This window comes from Myotis yumanensis, unplaced genomic scaffold, assembly GCF_028538775.1.
Source record: "Myotis yumanensis isolate MYYU_CA2020_CCGP unplaced genomic scaffold, mMyoYum1.0.hap1 SCAF_12, whole genome shotgun sequence".
In the NCBI taxonomy this organism is placed as follows: domain Eukaryota; kingdom Metazoa; phylum Chordata; class Mammalia; order Chiroptera; family Vespertilionidae; genus Myotis; species Myotis yumanensis.
Window position 1 is genome coordinate 61190553 of NW_027223763.1, and position 19986 is coordinate 61210538.

At 43.2% G+C, this 19986-nt stretch overlaps 1 protein-coding gene across 3 annotated transcripts in view; it reads left to right on the top strand.

Moving 5' to 3' along the window:
- Nucleotides 1-18002, top strand: part of FOCAD (focadhesin) — a 279727-nt gene extending 261725 nt beyond the window's left edge. For 2 of the 3 annotated variants that reach the window (XM_070431752.1, XM_070431753.1), the window contains 9 exons: nucleotides 542-670; nucleotides 2988-3103; nucleotides 5895-6155; nucleotides 6749-6838; nucleotides 9001-9178; nucleotides 10670-10767; nucleotides 12332-12583; nucleotides 14766-14841; nucleotides 17066-18002. In XM_070431752.1, coding sequence (XP_070287853.1) covers nucleotides 542-670; nucleotides 2988-3103; nucleotides 5895-6155; nucleotides 6749-6838; nucleotides 9001-9178; nucleotides 10670-10767; nucleotides 12332-12583; nucleotides 14766-14841; nucleotides 17066-17139 — 1274 coding nt within the window. In that variant the 3' untranslated portion in view covers nucleotides 17140-18002. Of the gene's footprint in view, nucleotides 1-541; nucleotides 671-2987; nucleotides 3104-5894; nucleotides 6156-6748; nucleotides 6839-9000; nucleotides 9179-10669; nucleotides 10768-12331; nucleotides 12584-14765; nucleotides 14842-17065 lie in introns of those variants that run through there. The other variant, XM_070431754.1, reaches the window with a different exon arrangement.
- The last annotated feature ends 1984 nt before the right edge of the window (nucleotides 18003-19986 follow it).

Here is a 19986-nt window from a genome sequence, read left to right on the forward strand (position 1 = left end):
GGTACTGTGTCATAGCTGGTTAACCTATGGATTAGCTGTTGCATTATATGCTCACCTCTGGAGTAGTCAGTCATGCACAGGCTGAGGAATGGAACAGTGAATCACAAGGCACAGGGCATACCCATTTAGGGCCACAGACCCTGAAGGTAATTTTCCTGAGTCAGCAGTAATTGTCTCCTTTTCTGGAAGTGAATGAGCAATGAGCGAGCAGTGAGGCAATAGGTATTGTAGAGAACATTACTCTTTTTAGAAAACTGGGTGAAAAGATATGAGAAAGCATGGAAGACAGCTAAGCAGTTACATTGAATATTCCCATCTGGACAAGAGGAACAGACCGGAGGCAAATGAAAGATAGAAAGGAGCAGAGGGAACCAGGTTTTGGAGTAAGTGGGGTTGAAATTAACAGCACAGGACTGAAGGATAGACCACAGTGGAAGATGTGATACCAGTCCCCTTGGAACAGAAGAACCAGGAGGGAGCACTGGTTGACTCCATGCATGATGCCCGGAAATGTCCTGTTACCGATTTCCTTCTGTTGCAGGTCCTGAGTCAGTGCCCCCGTCCCTTCTCAAGGTGGTGATGAAACCCATCGCGGCGGTTGGCGAAAGCCACCAGTACCCTCCTGTGAACTGGGGTGCACTGCTCTCCCCACTTATGAGGTTAAACTTTGGTAAATATCAAGTGTGTTTACTCCTTCAGACTCTGCTTTTAGGGTGTGACCTGGGTCAAAAAATGGGTTCTGTGTCGTGGGCGGCACTGACTAGATAGACTTTTGGGGTTAGAGGGTTGACTTCGTGGTTGGGGCCCCTGGGTTACATTCACTGGTCACTTTCTAAATAGTTGAGGGGGAGGAGGGGGAGGTTGAAGACACAGGCAGATGCAGAAAGATGCACTCATCAAGGCAGTATTTGACTGACATGTGCATGTTGCTGGGCTGTTTATCAAACTGTACTGCCTCTGCCCTAGCTTTCATGGAAGCAGACAAGGGGGCGCTGTAGCCAGTTACCACAGACTGAGTGGCTTGAACTGGCACACGTTTACTTATTTATCTTATAGTTAGTTCTGCAGTTCACAAGGCCAACAGGGTTCTCTCGGGGCTAAGGTCAAGGTATCGCAGGGCAGCATTATTTCCTAGATGCATTAGCGGGGTGCTGTGGTCTGAACATTCATGCCACCCCACCCCCAAATGCATATGTTGCAATCTTAACCTCCTGTACGATGGTATTAGGAGATATGGGGCCTTAGGGAAGTTGAGTAGGTCATGAGGGTGGAGCCCTCCGGAATGGGATGAGTGCTCTCATAAAAGAGGCAGCACAGAGCTCCCTAGCCCCTTCCACCACCTGAGGACACAGTGAGAAATTGGATCCTCACCGAAATCTGACCACACGGGCACCCTGGCCATGGAATTCCAGCCTCTGAAACTGTGAGGAATGAATTTCTTTGGTTTATAAGCCACTCAATCTATGGTACTTTGTTCTAACAACCCGAGCAGACTAAGAAAAGGAGAATCTGTTAATCTGTTTTCTCTCCTTTTCTAGCTTCTAGAGCAGTGGTTCTCAACCTTGGCTGCACATTCGAATCACCTGGGAATCTTTTTAAAATCCTGATTTCTGGGCCTTGTCCTCCGGAAATTCTGTTTCTTTGTTACTAATGTTGTGGCCCCACCCCATAACAAAGAAACAGAATTTCCGGGGGATGAGACCCAGAAATCAGGATTTTAAAAAGATTCCCAGGTGATTCGAATGTGCAGCCAAGGTTGAGAACCACTGTTCTAGAGGCTGCCCACATTTGTTGACTTGTGCCCCCCCTCCCCCTTCATCATCAAAGCAAGCAGCAGAGGGCTGAGGCCTTCTCATGCAGCTGGACTAGGTTACCCATGTTTAAGGATTCATGTAATTAATGAGTCCAATTGAATAACCCCCATCTCAAGGTCATTAACTTTAATTACATCCTCAAAGTCCCTTTGCCATACAAGGTAACGTATTCACTGGTTCCAGAGATTGGGATGTGGACATCTTTGGGGGCCAGTATCCTGTCTACCACAGGTACATGTGGTGAGAGGCGAAGGGATGCCTCCTCCACACCTCCCTCTCATTCATCCGCAGCAACCTCTTCCATGGACTTAGCATATGCAGATTTCACTTCATGTACTTGCCCCTCACCTTCAGAAAATTTTAAAAAAGAGAGAGAGGAAGGGAGGGAGGGGGAGAGGAAGGGACAATAATTTTAACAATGCTGTGACTATAGATGTTTGTGTGCATAAGTCACGAATGTTACTTTACAGTAGGTGCTTATGCGTGATCTACAGAAAGATTTGTTATGCTGTGATTTATGTGCAATTTAAGGGATAATCAAAGATGATTTTGACTGTACACAACTTTTTTATTTAAATGCCTTCATTTTTAACCTAATCACAGTATAGGATATGATGTTACTATACTGTCATCAGAGATTTCATTTGAAAAATATGTCCTTCTGCCCTGCTTTTGCATGCTTTATTGAAAAAAGTTCATGTTTTAGTAAAACTCCTTAGAAAAGAGAAGAAAAAAGAAAAGCTGTCTGCTGATGGGATCAGACCATTAAAAAGACTCAGTCCCTGCAGAATGTGGCTCCATCTCTAAGTCCTGCCAGATCTAGACAGATTTCTCTGTGTGCCGGGGGCAACGTGGAGAGGAGGGGAAACGGAGGCAAAGAGATCTTTAGCCAAAATTTCCTCAAATTTTTGATAGTATTTGAGTGTTTCGGTTTACCTGGGTATCATGAGAGAGATCACCCCAGCTAGCTCAAGGCCCTCGTCAGTCCTAAGACCTGGGATTCTGGGGCCAGTGGTACATTCTTTTACCTCATCTCTAAGAGGTCTCTTGGAACACCTTGGTTTACTGCAGTTGTTCCCTGTAGAAGTCACACAGCAGGTGCGTTGATTTGAGACACTGAAGGCTGAAAAGCAGAGCAGCAGCTGCACTAATATTCTGTTCCTTCTCTTTCAGGTGAAGAGGTCCAGCGGCTGTGCCTAGAAATCATGGTGACCCAGGCGCAGTCCTCCCAGAACGCGGCTGCGCTGTTGGGACTGTGGGTGACGCCCCCGCTGCTCCACGGTCTCAGTGTATGTAGTAACTAAGGGTGTCGGGCAACAGAAGGATACAGTTCTCTGGAGAGAGATTAACATGCATTTGGGGTGTGTTCTCAAAGTAAAGCGTGGACGAGTGGGATTTTATAAAAACTGAGGTGGCCAACAGAGTGAAAATTGTGTGATTTGGACTCTGCCGTAACTGTCACCATTTATGCTATCAGCTACCATGGATTACAGAAAGGGAACAGGCTGACCAGAGTTATTCAAGTTCCTTTCTCCCATCCATACAGCTAGCAAGTCGTTGAACCTAGGTTTACTTGTTTATATGATGCACATAGTCATTCACTAGGTAGTAAGAGAAAGACAAATCCACATGTACAGGACATCTGGTCCCCCCTCTCACAGGAAAGGTAGCAATGAAGGTGAGCCTTGAGGGCTCAGTAGGACTTGGTTGGGCATCCAGTTAGAGGCACCAGGGATGTAGGTGCAAAGAGTAGAACATCTCTGTGAGGTGTTCAGCTTGAGCACAGAGCTGAGGAAGAAATGATTTGCCTGGTGTTTGGTAATGACCTGGTGTCAGGGCTAATAGTGCTTGCTTTCAGTCAGACTCCTTTCTTCATTCCCAAAGGATGGAGGAAGCATCCCCTGCTTCCTTCGAGGTTTAACAATAGATTCCAAGTTCAATGACCTCATCTTTGTTATTCTTCTCTTCTAGGAGGTTTTAAGTCTGTGAGGATACTTCAAACCCTTCTTCCTTATTTCCTCAAACTTTTGGGTTCAGTCTCTACTCTTCACTTTTTTTCTTTTTTAAAATATATTTGTATTGATTTCAGAGAGGAAGGGAGAGAGAAACATAAATGATGAGAGAGAATCATTGATTAGCTGCCGCCTGCACGCCCCCCCATTGGGGATCAAGCCTGCAACCCAGGCATGTGCCCAGACCAGGAATCAAATCGTCACCTCCTGGTTCATAGGTCAATGCTCAACCATCAAGCAACACCGGCCAGGCCTCTTCACTTTTTTCCTTTACGTTTTCCCGCATCTCCTAATAATTTTGAATTGCAGGTCAGTGTTCTCGATGCCTGCCTCCTGTCTGTCAGCCTTCACCATTACCTGTCTGCTCCAAGCAGCTCCCACCCGCTGCCGCTTAGTGAGCACTTGCTATGCGCCTGCCACATGTAAGCACTCAGTACTTTCAGGCATTGGGTTAAGTCTCTTCAATCCTGACAGGCTGCCTTTTTTTTTTTTTTAACTTTATTGAGTTAAAGTTTATATTCCATAAAATATGACCATTTTAAGTGTAATTTGAGTTTTAGTCCACTTATTTTCATCCATCTCCGAGAATACTTCCATCACCGCCAGAAGTTCCATTGTGCCTACTTGTAGTCACTCTCCACTCCCAGCCTCAGACCCGGGCTACCACTGATCCCTTCCTTGTCTCTGTCATTTTGCCTTTTTAAAAGAACTTCCCTATAAATTTAAGTGTCATATAAAGTTTAGAAAATCTTTAGAATGGAATCATACAATAGGAAGTCTTCTGTGTGTGGCTCATTTTATTTCTGCACAGTAGACTTTATTATTTCCATTTTACATGTTAATAAACCGAGGCAAACGAAGGTTAAGCAAAGTCCATATATCCAACAAGTGGAGGAGAGTCGGGTGACCCTAAAGCCCATGTCTTAAACACTGTACTATTTAGCTCCTTCCTTTTGAATCGGGTGTAACTCTCTAGCCTCACCTGTGTTACTGACCTCAGAAATTTTCTAGGTTTTAGTCTTCTTTCCATTTCTCTTTCAGATCTCCTACTCTTTTGCCTTTGTCCTTGATTATGGGCCTTTCATATTATCTTTGTTAATTAATGAATTAAATTTGTGAATTCGTTTTCTTAATTACATACCTTCTCATTAAAAAATGGTCTAAAATGGCATATTCTTTAAAGTGAGCTCTTCAGATAACTCATGCAACAACATTACTCTTTTTAGAAATTTACTGATTTTTGTCAGACTTTCCTTTTTTATATCACTTCTTTTAGACTTACTGCCCCTTTAGTGTCATACTTCTGTTTCTGAGATTTTTTAAAATATATTTTTATTGATTTCAGAGAGGAAGGGTGTGGGAGACAGAATCATTGATCAGCTGCCTCCTGCATGCCCCACACGGGATCAAGCCTGCAACCCAGGCATGTGTCCTGAGTGGGAATTGAACCATGATCTCCAGGTTCATAAATCGACGCTCAACCACTGAGCCATACCGGCCGGGCTGTTTCTGAGACTTTTGTGAGACTTCACTAACTGTGCCCCTTCTTAGCTCTCAGATGCCAGGGTCGCTCTCACATGCTCAGCTACTGTTCTTTGGTCAGCAATGGTCTCCTCGTGCCAGTTCCTCTCATTACTATGTCCCTGCGCTTCCTCAGAAGACAGAGTCGGGACTGCCAGGTCCTGGGTTTAGTTGATTTCCAGCGGGCGAGCCTTTCCTCTTCCAGAGCTCTTCTTGACAGAAAATGTGGCTTTTTAAGACTGAACAGCAGTGACTATGATGCAGCATTTTCTTCCCCTCACTGAAAAGATCCCAGGTTTAAGCGAGTCGTTCGCAGATGGGTTGGCAGGTACTGTGCACACACGAGTAAGGCTGGATCAGAAGTCCCTGCAGCAGCCAAATTACACGCACTGGTGGCCGGTCGGACCAGGAGGCTCTGGGAAACTCAGGAAGTAACCTGCACCTTTTCTCTCGCAGCTGCTCTCAAGCACAGCGATGACCCGGGCGTGTAAGCCTTGTAAACCCAGGCCTGCCTGTTTACATCTGACCTTGGCTGTTTTCCTTCCAGCTGAACATCAAGAAATACCTCCTGGTGTCTGCACCGCTGTGGGTCAAACACGTCTCTGGTGAACAGATCCTGGGCTTCACTGAAAACTTAATGGTGGCCGTTTTCAAAGCCGCGTCCCCGCTTGCCAATCCAGAGTTACGCCCGAGTGCCTTGCAGGGCCTGAGCCAGGCCATGAAGCTGCCCAGCCCTGCCCACCAACTCTGGAGCCTGCTCTGCGAGGCCACTGGGAACATTTTTGACCTTCTGCCAAATAAGATTCGGGTGAGGAACAAAAATATTTACATTCCTGAGCATTTGTGTTTGGGATTTTTTAAAGCCTTTTTGGCACAGCAGGGAGGTGTACGTTTTAAGAACGTGGTGGGAAGGCTGGCAAGGGGGAACCACGTTCTTCACTAAGAATGTGTTTGCTTCCAAGATCTAAACTGAGGTTGAATGTTTAGAACCAAAGTCTTAAGCAAGCTCAGAAGCTGGCTCACCAGGAAGTTCGCTCCTCGGCCTCTTACCAACGCCTGCGGAGGTTGAGGAAGCTCAGTTGGGCACGCCGTTCACTGCTATTCGTATGAAGTGACTTAGTACTAGCCTTTCCCCTCCCCCAGCGGATCCCTGAATTGTGGTTTTACAAAGATGTTAAAATTCCTTTAGGAATGATGGTTCCTGATGAGGAGATAAAAGGAAGAACAGGCAAACAAACACATGAAATAACAAGAAAGATGTTTTTTAAATGAGAAACAAATGACCACATGTTTTGGTTTGGTTATTCGTGGAGATAAGCAAATCTAATCACATGTTGGAACATTAGGAATACACTTGCCTTACATTGTATTTTGACACGTTTGGCCTTTGTTCTTTACCAGAGGAATGACTTAGAGCTGTACATCAGTGTAGCAAAATGCCTCTCGGAGATGACGGATGATGAAGCCAATCGGCTTTCCCCGGTTACCGAGGTAATAACATATCCATGTACTTTTTCTTATTGAGGCTAGTTTTGTTTCCTATGTGTTACTATTAATTTCAGAAAACTATTTCTGTTTTACTCTGGGCCTTGTGTCCTGTCTACTCTGTGTGGTTGGTTCTTAACAAATGTATGTAATAACGTTTTCACCTAATTCATCCCACTTTATCAAGAACACTTCAGTGCAGCAGTCGCCAACCTTTCCGACCTCATGAACCACCAGTTGCTTTAGTGTCACCTGTGGGCAAAAATAAGTACAGCGCAATGTCTTCAATACAAAAAACACAGGAATGGGAATATTCTGACCTAAGAACTGTCTCGTGCATGGAAGGTGTTAAAAAAAATATAGTTCTGGCCTCACATGAATTTTTTTCCACCTGCTACTTACTGAAAAGTAATAATAACAAACCCATTGCAGCTTAACATAAATAAGAAAAAAGTATTTTCCGGAAAATCAAAAAAACTCATGAGGAAAGTGGCATTACTTCACATTCCCGCAAGGCTCCTCTGTGTCTGCCGTGGTAGAGGCAGCGGGGGCCTCATGGCGGCTGCCCTTCCAGTCTCTTGAGATGTTATTTTGGTGAAATATGTGAAGAAAACCCACCTCACACAGATATTAGGAGGAAGGGGAAGAGTGTGTTAACAGGCTTTTCAGATAATTATGGACCTCTCTTTGTGCGCCAAAACACAAAAGTAGTGGTTTCTTGTAGGTTAGCTGCAGTGTGGAACCTGCTCATAGTGAACTTCCCACTCTGTTATGTTAAAAACCATTCGTCGGTTTGTGCTCTGCGTCTCTCACCAGTGCATGATTTTGTAATATCAGACATTGGCCATTTGAAAATCTTCCCAATGTTGGTACATTTTATTATATAATATCAAAACATCGTATTGGTTAATATCACCAGTCTTTCATGTATTGGGAAACTGCCAAACTCATATAAGCAGATACACATTTTCCAAAAATCTAATTTTTGCTTGAAAGTTCCGATTTTATTATTGGCAGTGAATTCCGTCAAGTGTTTTCCATGAAGTGACGGTCTCACGTCCTTCACTTTTAGAAAGGCTGTCTGTCAGATACGCAGTTTGAATAGCCATAAGTGGTTACGCAAGGAGAGGTAGTATAAAGAAATGCTTACGTGAATGGACTTTATGTAAAACTTCAAAACTTACGTAAATGAAGTTTATCACCGGAAGAGTGGCCATTTCAGCTTACAACTCAATGTTGAAGTGTTTTTCCTTGGGACAACCATTATGCTTCGGTATTCAGCAGAAGTCCCTTATGGATACTTCCCACTTTGTCCCACAGAATATTAAAAGGATGTGTACTCAAGGGCAAAGGCTTAATGAAATGAATAATTTATATTGTTTACAGCAGTGATTTTCAACCGGTGTGCCACAAGAATTTCTAAAACATATACAATACCTGACTATTTAGTCAGGGGCACTGACCTCTTTTCCCTTAGATTGTCCAATAAAAAATGACAGCAGCCAACACAACAATAGCCATTGGTATGAATGAATCAAAATTATACCTATTTTTTGGTCAGATCGGCAAAAAATACAATATATTTTTTGATGTGACGCAGAATTTTAGTAATTAGTTTATATGTGCCATGAGAAGAAAAAGGTTGAAATCACTGGTTTACAGGAATGTTTTAAGTGAAACTAGATTTTTTCAAAAATTTCAAGTGGGGATGAAAGATACAATGGACATTACTACAGTTTGATGCTATTATGAAAGTAGTTTGACCTCACAGACACTGTAAAAGAGTCTTGAGGTCCCCCAGAGGTCTGTGTACCATACTTCATGGACTGTCAAAATTAACACGTGTCATGTGCTTCGAATGGCGCCTAGCACCTGACAAGTACCGTCATTGTTATTATTTGTGTATTCTTACTAAATGTCATCACTGATTGACCCCGAAGTCATTGATGGTTTTTATGAGAAGCAGGAGGTGACACTACAGCACCATCTGCATATACATTCTAGTGGAGCGCGTAGGGAAATGGGTCACACGCTGCAGGAAATGAACAGTTTTAGCATTTGGAGTAATAATCAACTTCACACTCACCCTTTCTGTGTTGCCCTTGCACTGAGGTTCTATAACAACTACAGTTAATTGAATAGTAACTGAACAATTGGCTTTTTTGCAGAGCAGCCTAGAAAAGGCTGTCTTTGTCAGGCTGTACTTGGTCTCGCAAGGACGGCTCCCCTTGATGGGCGTGAATGACATGCTGGGTGCGGTTGCTCAGCACCGGGAGAAAGACGCACTGGCCTGGGTGATCCTGCACAGCTTGTACCACGCGCGGATTGTGAGCCGCGCCAACACAGGTGAGGCCGGCGGGGCGAGCATCGGAACAGGAAGAAGCCATCTCTTCAGTTGTCATTGTTTCCCCAACTTCAAAGCTGGTTTAGTGCTTGACATAGGTGAGGCTTTGTCACCCCGAATGAGGAGCACGTTGGCTGGAAGTGAGCAGGTACAGCTCTCAACATCCACTCTTTAGCGATGGGAACGAATTCTGTTGAGGATTTGTATCTCGTTTTTGGCTCAAGGTATAAAGTTTATAAGGTAGATTCTGTCAGACAGGATATCCATTGATGATGCCTGATGTTTTCATGAAATGGCTTTTGGGTAGTCATTTAACAAACAAAAAACAGCAACAATGAACTTGAATAGTTATTCTGTAGAAGAACTTCTCAGCGGTGAGAAGAATAAAATCTGGATGACCTCACTACATCCTCAAGCCAGGAGGACCAGGCCTGAGCTCTGCTGAGTCCTCTGGCGCAACTTTTAAACTGTTTACACATTTAGGCTTTAGGAGCCATCTGAAAAGGGAACTCCTTTATTTCCCCTCCCACGCCTTCGGTCAGAGGCTCAGAATTTCTCGAGTCTGCATTCTAGTTCTGAGTGGTATCTGGCTTAAACGGGTCAGAAATGGCCGGGAAGCCCTGTGACCCTGGGCCAGTTGCTTATGCTTCTGTGACCCATTTTCCCCATCTCTTGTGTCTTTAAAGTTTTGAGAGAAAACTGGCAAACGTCTTTGTAATACTCTTTTCAAAATTGGATTGGAAATGTTGATTCCTCTTCCTCTGGCAATTGAGATGGTTGTCTCATATCTGTGTTTGTGCTTCACCAATGAAAAATGAACCTGTGATGAGAAACTAGATTTTTTTACTCAAAATCAAAACTATATTTATCAGCAGGAAAAATCCAATAGGTGTTCCCAATTAAAAGTGAAGATAATTTAAGCAAATTGAAATAAATTTGAGATTGCCCTTGGTTCTAACCTTCAAGCTTAATCCCTATGTTTTTCTTATTCACTAGATTTTTTTAAGACCTTTCAACGTAGTCTTTATTATAATGGGAATCCTCATTTTTTTAAAAAAAAAAAAAAAGGAAAAAATCAATATGTTGTTTATTCTCTAATTACCCTATCACATCTGGTTTTTACTTTTTATGTTGTTAGGATAGGTTTTTGTGCGATTTTGGCATTCAATATTACTGGCTAGCTGGGTGCCAGATTTCTCATAGTGTGTTTAATGTTGAGAAAGAACTCCAATAAATGCCTTTTACCACTAGTGGGTGGGTAGGCTTGAAGAATGAATTAGCCATTGAAAATGAAGACCGAAATACGGTCATCTGCTGTGAATAGTGTCAACTCTCACAGGGATCGCAAGTCTCGGGTGTGGTAAGAGAACTGGAAACTATTTCATGACATCCTCACCAGGTGTTCTGCTTGAGCTATGATAGTTATTACTGTTCTGTTTTGCATTTCCAAGGGAAAACCCTGATCAGGTAAGAAAATGTTTTTGTCTTTTCAGGTGTGTTGAAGAGAATGGAATGGCTCTTGGACCTGATGGGTTATATCAGAAATATAGCTTACCAGTCAACCTCTATTCAGAACGTGGCTCTTGATGAGGTACAATTCAGAGGAGTAATTTGTAGCTTTCTTAAAACATAAAAATTCTATTTGCTCTCCCAAAAAGAGGAATATTTGGCTGCCTGTGGCTTTCTTTTCCTCCTCCTTTTATTCTTGGGAAACAACAGCGGTGATAACTCTGATGTCACAAGAAATGCATGTTTTTACCAGGTTCTTGTGGACACCTAGTTACACCTTGAAAAAGATGTCAAAAGAGTACGTTCCTTGACAGGCAGCACACAAAGGACACTAGCTGGAGGGCAAACCCAGGGTCTATGTACTTGGGCTTGACCCCAAGAGGAGGTGGGGTCTAGGGCTCCGGCCTCCATGCTGGCCCAAGAGGCTTCACACGCCTGGTTTGAAGAGATTCCTGGAGTGTGTGCATGTAATCTGTGTGCACAACACTACCTATGGGCATGTGTGCATATATTAGAGAGTTTTCAGCACAGCTTCAAGTTGACTTCTGACCCAAAAAAGGTTAAGAATCACTGGTATTGGGTGAATTAAAAAAGAAAGATTAGTAAATGAAATGATGACACCACTTTCCCCTCTTGCCTCATTTTCTTGACTGCCCTCTGTGCAATTTTGAGGTGTACAGTTTTTTTTTCTATAGGCATGTCTCATTCACATGTTTCCTTTGTGAGTAAAAATGTGCACAGCCTGGAATGTTGTTTGAAATTCTGCCCCACTTTTCTGAGGAGTTGCGTGTGTTTTTAAATTTTTAGAGTAGGAATTTTAAGAGATTGAGTTCTTTTTGAACTTTTTTTTAACAAGCATAACCTGTCCTCTTTGTCTTTTGATCTTCTGAGTTTCTGTTAGCCTTCTCCATTTTCTTATGAAAATCTTTTAAAACCTAGGAAATACAGATAAGCAGAAAGAAGTGTAATTTAAATCACAGTAATCCAACATCTGAGAGGTAGCCCCTGTTACCACCATTTCTACAATTGTCTAGATTAGTCTAAAATCTAAAGGGACAGATTCTAGACACACTTGGTAGAATGCATGAGGAGAGAGAGTCATTTGTTATTGTTCAAAAATATTGAACAAAACTGTCAATATTTTTAAAATCAGTTTCAGCCACATAACAATAAATCTAAATATACTTTTCCATAGCACTCTTAATTAATTTTTAATCTCTTAGAAAACACCAAATCAGATGAGTATTTGAAGCTCAGTACGATTAGGAATTTAATTATGTTTCTCCTGAAATGTTAGAGCACTAATAATCAAACTGATGGTCCCTCTGTATTCCCAAAAGAGAACCTCAAAAACCTACCAAAGCCCTACAGCAAGCATGTCAAACTCAAAGGCTAACACGGGCCAAATAAATGAGGCACATAGCCCGCGGGCCATGAATCTGACATGCTTGCCCTACAGAGTCTCTTGATTAAGTTTGGAAACGGAGTTTGTTCTTCAGTTCAGTCCGCTTCTGGGGCAGGGGTGGGACAGGAGGGAGGAGGGGAGGGGAATAGAGCATTGCATCACTAGAGGGCTGTGTATGTGAACATGTGTTACTCTGGGTGGTTAAAACATGTGACTAGCCTTGTGTCTATTTCTGTTATAGGCTCTGGACTTCTTGTTGCTGATCTTTGCAGCGGCAGTGGTTGCGTGGGCCGACCATGCTGCCCCGCTCCTCCTCGGCCTCAGTGCCAGTTGGTTGCCATGGCATCAAGAACAGGGCCCGGCTGGGCCAGCATCCAGCTTCCTTGGCAGGAGCCCAATGCATAGGGTCACTCTGCAGGCGGCCCTCGCTCTCCTTCCCAGTAGCATGCTGCTGCTGCTGCAGAAGGAGCCGTGGAGGGAGCAGGCCCAGAAGGTGAGGGCCGCCGCCTGTTGTCGGGGCAGGCGGCCATTTCCTCCTTGGCAGTTCCTGCTGTAGATGTGAAGTGGGAGGTCAGCGAAACTGGACTCACACCACAGGCCTTCATGCTTGGCCCCACATCCCAGCCAGATGCAGAGCCTCAGAGATGGGGGCTAATAGTGACAACAGAACCAACTTGCTCGCCGGGGGGTAACACTTCTGCCTGCGTTCATTTATCAAAGACACATGTGTTCTTGATCTTGGGGACAAAACAATGAGTAAGCTCTGAGAACTCAGAAGGTGACAAGTTCAAGATTGCAAGATGGAATGATAAAGAGGGAAAGGAGTGTAGAGTGGTGATGAACAAGGGAGGGGTGATCAGCAGTGCCTGGGGGCGGGTGTCAGGGAATCTGAGAGGAAACATGAGCCTGGAGCACCCATCATCTCATAGTCCAGCTCAGCTGCCTTCCAGGCGCCGCCGTGCTCCGGGCTGTGCTGGAGGCTGTGGGGACATGTGTGGGATGTGAGGTGATCGCCCCTGCCCTCAGGAAGTCCCTTACGCTTTTGATATTAAGATTCACCAGCTTACTCGCTGTCCTGCCAAGCAGTGACAGTACTGTGCTTCCCAGAATTCTCATTACGTGGCCTTGACCTGTCTTTATTTTAATACAGTTGTTTTGGAGGATTCTATTCTGAATCCCATGTAATCAAAATTGGATTTTTTTTAGGCTGAAAGCTTAAAACTAACTTTATGTGGCTTATTCTTAAAACCTGACTACTAATCTTTAAAAATATTTTTGAGCTGCAGACTCATAGTTTAGCTATGCACAACTCCCCTGAGCATCTCAGTGAAAATGCCTCTTTTCTTAAACCTGATAAGCATTAGTAGTATTGCCCCAACTTTTGTGTTTTCTGTGTCATAAATGAAAATCAGTTTAAATGTTTTATTACCTCATGTTATTTTTGGCCTAGGACACCAGGCTTGCTTTGAACTACAATGTAAACATCCTGCATCTATTGTGTGTTTGTAGTGCTTAACTTATTTACTCTACCAGTAGGATATTTTAAAGCAAAGTTGAGAAAAAATAAACAAAGCAAAAAACTTTTAATTAAAGCAGGGAATTAGGAATGTTTTCTTTATTATGTTACTCTTTCTTCAACCCAGCTTCTATGTCCAAAGTTCAAATGAGTCAAGATTGGCAACATTCAGGAATCAATGAAATTACCCTATATCCAATTCAAAAACAATTTTGGCTGCACCGTAGGAAATCAGTCCAAAGTCATAAAGACTATGAGTTTCTACCTCATTTGCAGGATCTATGTGCAGTTAACACACTTGGCTCTACCTAGCAAATTATGTTATGCTTTTTTTATTTTGCATTTCAACTTGCTGTTTTATATTCATTTGGGCATAAATTGCTCTTATCTACAGAAACATATTTTATTTTAGAAGCAGTGGCTTACATCTGATAAGTTTCCCTGTTTACTGCCCAGCCTAGGAGCCTAGGCTTGGCTGCACACAGACCCGGGTAGCAAGCAGCAGGATGCAAAGAAATAGTGTGAGGTGCTTTTTCATTAATTTTTAAAGAAAGAGGAAGAGAGGGGGAAAGATAGAGAGACAGACAGACAGACATCTATGAAAGAGAAACATTGATCTGCTGCCTCCTGCACCCCCCACTCTTCTACTGGGGATGGAGCCTATAACCAGGGCATGTGCCCTGACTGGAAATCGACCCTGCGACCTCTTGGTGCGTGGGATGACGCTCAACCAACTGAGCCGCACTGGCCACAGCAAGAGTGTGAGGCTGTGTAGTTGGGTATACTTAAGTTCAGATCTTGACTCTGCTATTCAATGAGAGTGGAATTGGGCAAGGGTTTTTGACCAATCTGGACCCCTCAGAATAACGAGAGAGAATGTTCATGGCACACAGAAGTCCCTCGGGGCCCATGTGTCCCTCACTCTTAAAACCTATAGCAGGTCTCAGGGTATTCAGCGAGGAAAGGAGGTTTGACTTTGAGGGTCTTCTGACTGAATGGGAGCTGTGTCTGTCTTTACCCTTGTGCCTGGTCCCTTTCTCCAGGGCCTCCCCCAACCCAGTCAGGTGCTCCCCAGGGACTACTGCTCTGATCCGCATGGATGCGGGCCCTAGGGCTGACTGGTCTCTGACTGATGCTGTCTTCTTCATTTTCACTCCAGTTCATCGATTGGCTATTCAACCTCATGGAAAGTCCTAAGGAAGGCCTCTCTGCGGAACCCAGGGGTCTTTTAAAAGGTATGACTTCTGTGCTTCCTGCCCGCTATAGGCGAAAACCTCCCAGTGCTGTCCGCGCTGCGAACCAGCATCTGAGTGGGTGCTGGTTCCTGAAGGGGCTCGTCCTGGTTCAGTTGAAGAAGAAACTCGGAGCTGCCACCAGTGTGGCCTTTGGAATTAGAAAGTGGATTTAATTTTTCAGTGCATTTAATTTTAATTTCAGGGCATTTAATTTTTCTTTAAATGGTTTTTTAAATGTTTTATTATAATTGTAAAATATGACTCTAAGCAAAACTTAGAAAATTCATTAAAAGCAAAGAGGAATCCAGAATCCCATTGGCCAGTGGTAACTTTGATATTTTTCCGGAGAAGTTTTTGCCCCCTCTGTGTATGTGTTGTTTTAACGTGTTTAAAATTATAAATAATTGAGAAAATACACAGACACTTTGAATACTTCCTTTTATATTTTTTAAAGCATTTAACCTTTTCTTACACTGGCTTCATCCTAGTATTTTTAATGGCTGCCTGGTATTTTGCCAAGGGAGTTGGATATTTCCCAGGTATTTATATGTTTTTTTGTGATTTTTTTTTATAGTACTCCTCTATTGATTTGTTAAACTATGACTGTTGGGACAACAAACATAGAAGTTATTTCTGTGAAAATTATATAGACTTTTTTTAATCAAATAGGAGAAGTCTTTAGGGCTGGCTCTGTGGGTGGATGGGCAGGGGTTGTATCCTGCCAATAGCTGTTGTGGATTCCCAGACATGCTGTAATATACTGCCCTGAAACGGCTCACCTGGGAAGATTGCATGTTGGCCTAACTTTTTATAATCTATCGGGCCTATCTCCAGGCTAGAGTCCTAGTATGACCATATTTTACTTTAAGTATGGCATAATTTATTATTTGCCACACAAGTGAGAATTTCCTAATGTATTGTGTCTGATTCTTCTCCCTACCCACAAAGAGGGTGGAGGACATGTCTGTGCAGGTGATTCTGATCAGTCACAGAACTTCATTGAGAATAGGGCTGGGGCCTGAAATAGTTCCCCTAGATCCATCCCTAGAGATTTGCTGCTAGGATGTCCTCTATTTGTTTGCATGGGGGAATCTGGACTCATTTGTAATGACCATGGGTCCATAATACCATTGGTTACTGCCAACATATACTGTCTTAGGTTATGAAGATAACAAAGAATTGATACTGATGAGGAAAAGAGTAATTTGGGTTAAGAAAGTAATGTTTAGCTAAATTATCTGTTCAAGGGCTTTATTAGAGTCACACACAATAATTGTGTAACTCTGGCTTACCTCCATTCCTTCACATTATTATATTTTAAATAATATCTCAGTATATTTCTATTAGTATTCCAAAATAATATATATAAGTTACCTAGAGGCATTACACAGAACTTCCCTATTTTAAATTGATCCCTGAGGGACCCATGACAGATAAGAAAAGCTGTGGACTTGTGGAGACCTGTTCAAATAGTTTCAGTACAGGTATGCTTGCTCCACTTAGCCCCTGAACCTAACTTTATCATAGGGTCAGTTGGTCTTTGGTTTTGTTTTGTTTTGTTTTGTTTTGTTTTTTTTTTTTTTTTAATATATTTTATTGATTTTTTACAGAGAGGAAGGGAGAAGGATAGAGAGTTAAGAAACATCGATGGGAGAGAAACATCGATCAGCTGCCTCCTGCACACCTCCCACTGGGGATGTGCCCGCAACCCAGGTACATGCCCTTGACCGGAATCGAACCTGGGACCTTTCAGTCCACAGGCTGACGCTCTATCCACTGAGCCAAACCGGTTAGGGCTTGTTTTGTTTTTATCTTGTAGTTAAATAATTAGTGTAAAAGTAATATAGATTATTTTTAAATACTATTCATGTAGAAAAATAGTCAAGTCATAAGTAGGTTTTTATAAAGGAAACACACTTATTTAATAAGCACCCTGATTAAGAAAAAGAATATTACCAGCATCCCTGAAGTCAGTTTTTGTTTTAATTGTGCAGAATTTCCCCTGAACTGGTACCAAAAAAAAAAACCAACAAAAACACAAAAAAACTTTCCCCCAAACTTTATTAATGGTTTTCTGCCATTAAAATATTGTCTAAGTCTTGGTGGTAATTCTTGGTCTTGAAGATTAGCCAAGTTCCATCCTGATACTCTTTTGATCTAAATGACCTTTGCAAATGCAGCTCCACCAAATGCAACAGCACACTTTGCTTTCTTGTCCCCTTAGCCACCCTGCTGTCCTTAAGAGTTCTCCCAGAGTTTAAGAAGAAAGCAGTATGGACCAGAGCGTACGGCTGGTGAACAGTTTTGCCATAGCCAGCCACATTCTCAGCCGGAAGAGGAAAACTACGCAAATGGGAGGAATTTTTCAGAATGTGTGTCTGGGACCACACACAATGTGATGCATCTCACGGACATGAGAGGGAGGCCACATCACTGACGGTTTGAACCCTGAGTGCCAGGAAAGGAGACGCTGCTTCCGTACCCAGGCCAGTGGAGGATGAAACGAGAACTTGAACTTTCTTTCACTTGGCTAGAGTTCAATCTGAAGATTTTCTTTGTACAACTTTGACTCTCCCCCAGATTCTAGTAAAATAGTCCCATGAATTTGTGCATGTGACTTTTATTTGTTTTCAGGCATAGGCTAGGTTCTGCTAACCAAACCCAACCCTGGTGGTGCCGGAGGCATTACACAGAGCTTCCCTATCTTACTAGTAAGTTGATCCCTGAGGGACCCATGACAGATCAGAAAAGCTGTGGGCTTGTGGATGCCTGTTCAAATAGTTTCAGTACAGGTATGCTTGCTCCAGTGAGCCCCGGACCCTAACTTTATGATAGGGTCAGTTGGTCTTTGGTTTTGTTTTTACCTTTTCATTAAATATTGAATTAAATATCTAATATTCATCTATTTCCCATGAAGCCTCTGGAGGACACCCATTGGCTCAGTAAGTGAGACAGCTTTTCTTATCCTTGTTGGTGAAATACTCTCTTGTAACCGCCAGACACATTGACATAATAAGCGTGGTGTTAACCGTGAGCTAAACCAGATCGATGAGTGGCGGCTCTGATTGTCCTGAGCGTGGGGCTTTTGAATGCAAGTGAAAGTTGCCCAACTCAAAATGGCTTCAGCTAAAAAGGAGACTGTCATTAGTTCACAGACCAGAAGTTAAAGATAGATCTGTTCAGGCGCAGTAGCATCCAGGGAGTCAGACCGTGCCCCGGACTTTGTTCCTCTCAGGATCACTCCGCATAGCTGTCAAGACAGCTGCCAGCAGCCTCAGTGGAAGGAAAGGTGTCTTTGCTCACAGGCATGGCAGCAGCCACATGGGGAGGACTCTGACTCGTCTCACGTCACATGTGAGTCCCTGGGAAGTGGGATCCTCTACTTGACCAGGCCTGGTCCACCTGAATTGGGATGCTAGGCAAGCAAAAAGTGACAAATACGCCTTGAAAGATGAATCTATTTTATTAGTACAAATCCCTGTCTTAATCAGGACGGCTAGCGGCCTCATGACAAGTAAATGAAGGTACAGTATGTGACCATATCCTCAAGAGTTGCATTTTGCTCAAGGGCTTGGGAATCAGCCAGCATTTTAATTTTGATATTTGCTAACTATCTTTCCTCCATGCAGTCATTAATCGGGCTTGCCTTTAGCCAGTCATATAAACATACTGAGGAGGACACCTGTGGATCGCCAGGGAGAAATGTTTGGGATAATGGACTGTGTCCAGCATGCTATGGCGCAGTGCCTGCTGCTTTACAGGCACCCAGAACGTTCAGTATTCCCATGGGACAGTCCCTTGATGGTGTCACCAAGTGTACCTACCTACCACTTAGGTTAAAAATAGATCTACTGATTCTGTTTTTCAGATAGCTGGGTTTATGTTTGCAGGTTTCCAACAGTTGTGTCTCACTGTGTAACTTATACTCTGTTACCAGGTCACAGTTCTTTCTTTTGCTGAACTCCACAGGGTGCTGAGATGCCTACAGAAGGGAAGGCCAGCTCCCAGGTACTATTGACCTGCGTTGCCCATATTTCATGGATAATTTTCTTTAGAGCCTGGGCTACAGGGAAATGAATTTGAAGGAAGCAGAGAGGTAGAAAGTTGATGTTAGAAGCCAGCCTCCCTCTTTTTCCCACCTACATACATTTTCTTAAATCTCCTCCAATGAGAGGTTGAAATTTATCTAATATTTATTGTTAGATGCCAGACTGTTAGTGCGCTAGAGCTTTTACTTGTATGATCTTATTTAACTCTTGCAGCAATACTGTGACGAGGCCTTATTTTCTATTTTTAAATGGAGAAGGCACATCCAATAAGCGGCAGAGCTATGCCTAGAACCAAGCTCCTAGAGCCGCAGGTCCAGTGCTCTCTCTACTGCCTCAGGCTCATCAACACTCACTTTAAGATGAAAATTCCCACCAAGGATTACACCTTGGTATTCATGTGCTTATGGTTTAATGTGCTTTATTAAACCGGTTGCTTAATATGATTACTGTAGATTTCCGTAATCAGATCAAAGAAGCAATCCTGCCTCCTGTGAGTAAGTCTCTGGAATTGGGACGTTTAGGAGCTGCGGTGCAAAGGAACAGGTCCTTCGTGGACTGAAGGATTTGAGATTCCCAGAACAGGTTGCTAACCTGGGCCGCAGTAAAGAGCAGTTTGCAGGTTTCACACACTGGTGTTTCACTGTGTAACACTCTGAAGAACTGCTCTGCATTTCCCTCTGAGAGAAAGCTCACCGATACCCACGGAAAGGGTGAAGAATCTAAACCCCACTTCCTTTTTTGGTTCAGCCCAGTCTCCTCCCATTCAAACTTTGTCCCTGCCCCTGGCTTTGACAAGAAAACAGAAGAGTACAAAGGGGTAAGATAGACCTTAGTCCTCTCCTCCCTGGATCCCTGTTTTTGTCTCCAGCAGCCTTGAGCATAAAATGTATGGGATTTTCCCACTCATGGGAACCGCTAAAGAGTCTAAAATGAAAGGCTGTAAATTTGATAATCTTAGAAGTTCTAAAATCTCAGCCTTCTAACATATAGGTCACCGGAATAGGTCACTCAGTTCCCCGCCGGACCTCAGGTAAGAATTAAATTATCCTCTTAGGATATTTCACTTCCTTCTCTAGAAACCAGAAGCCTCTGCTTT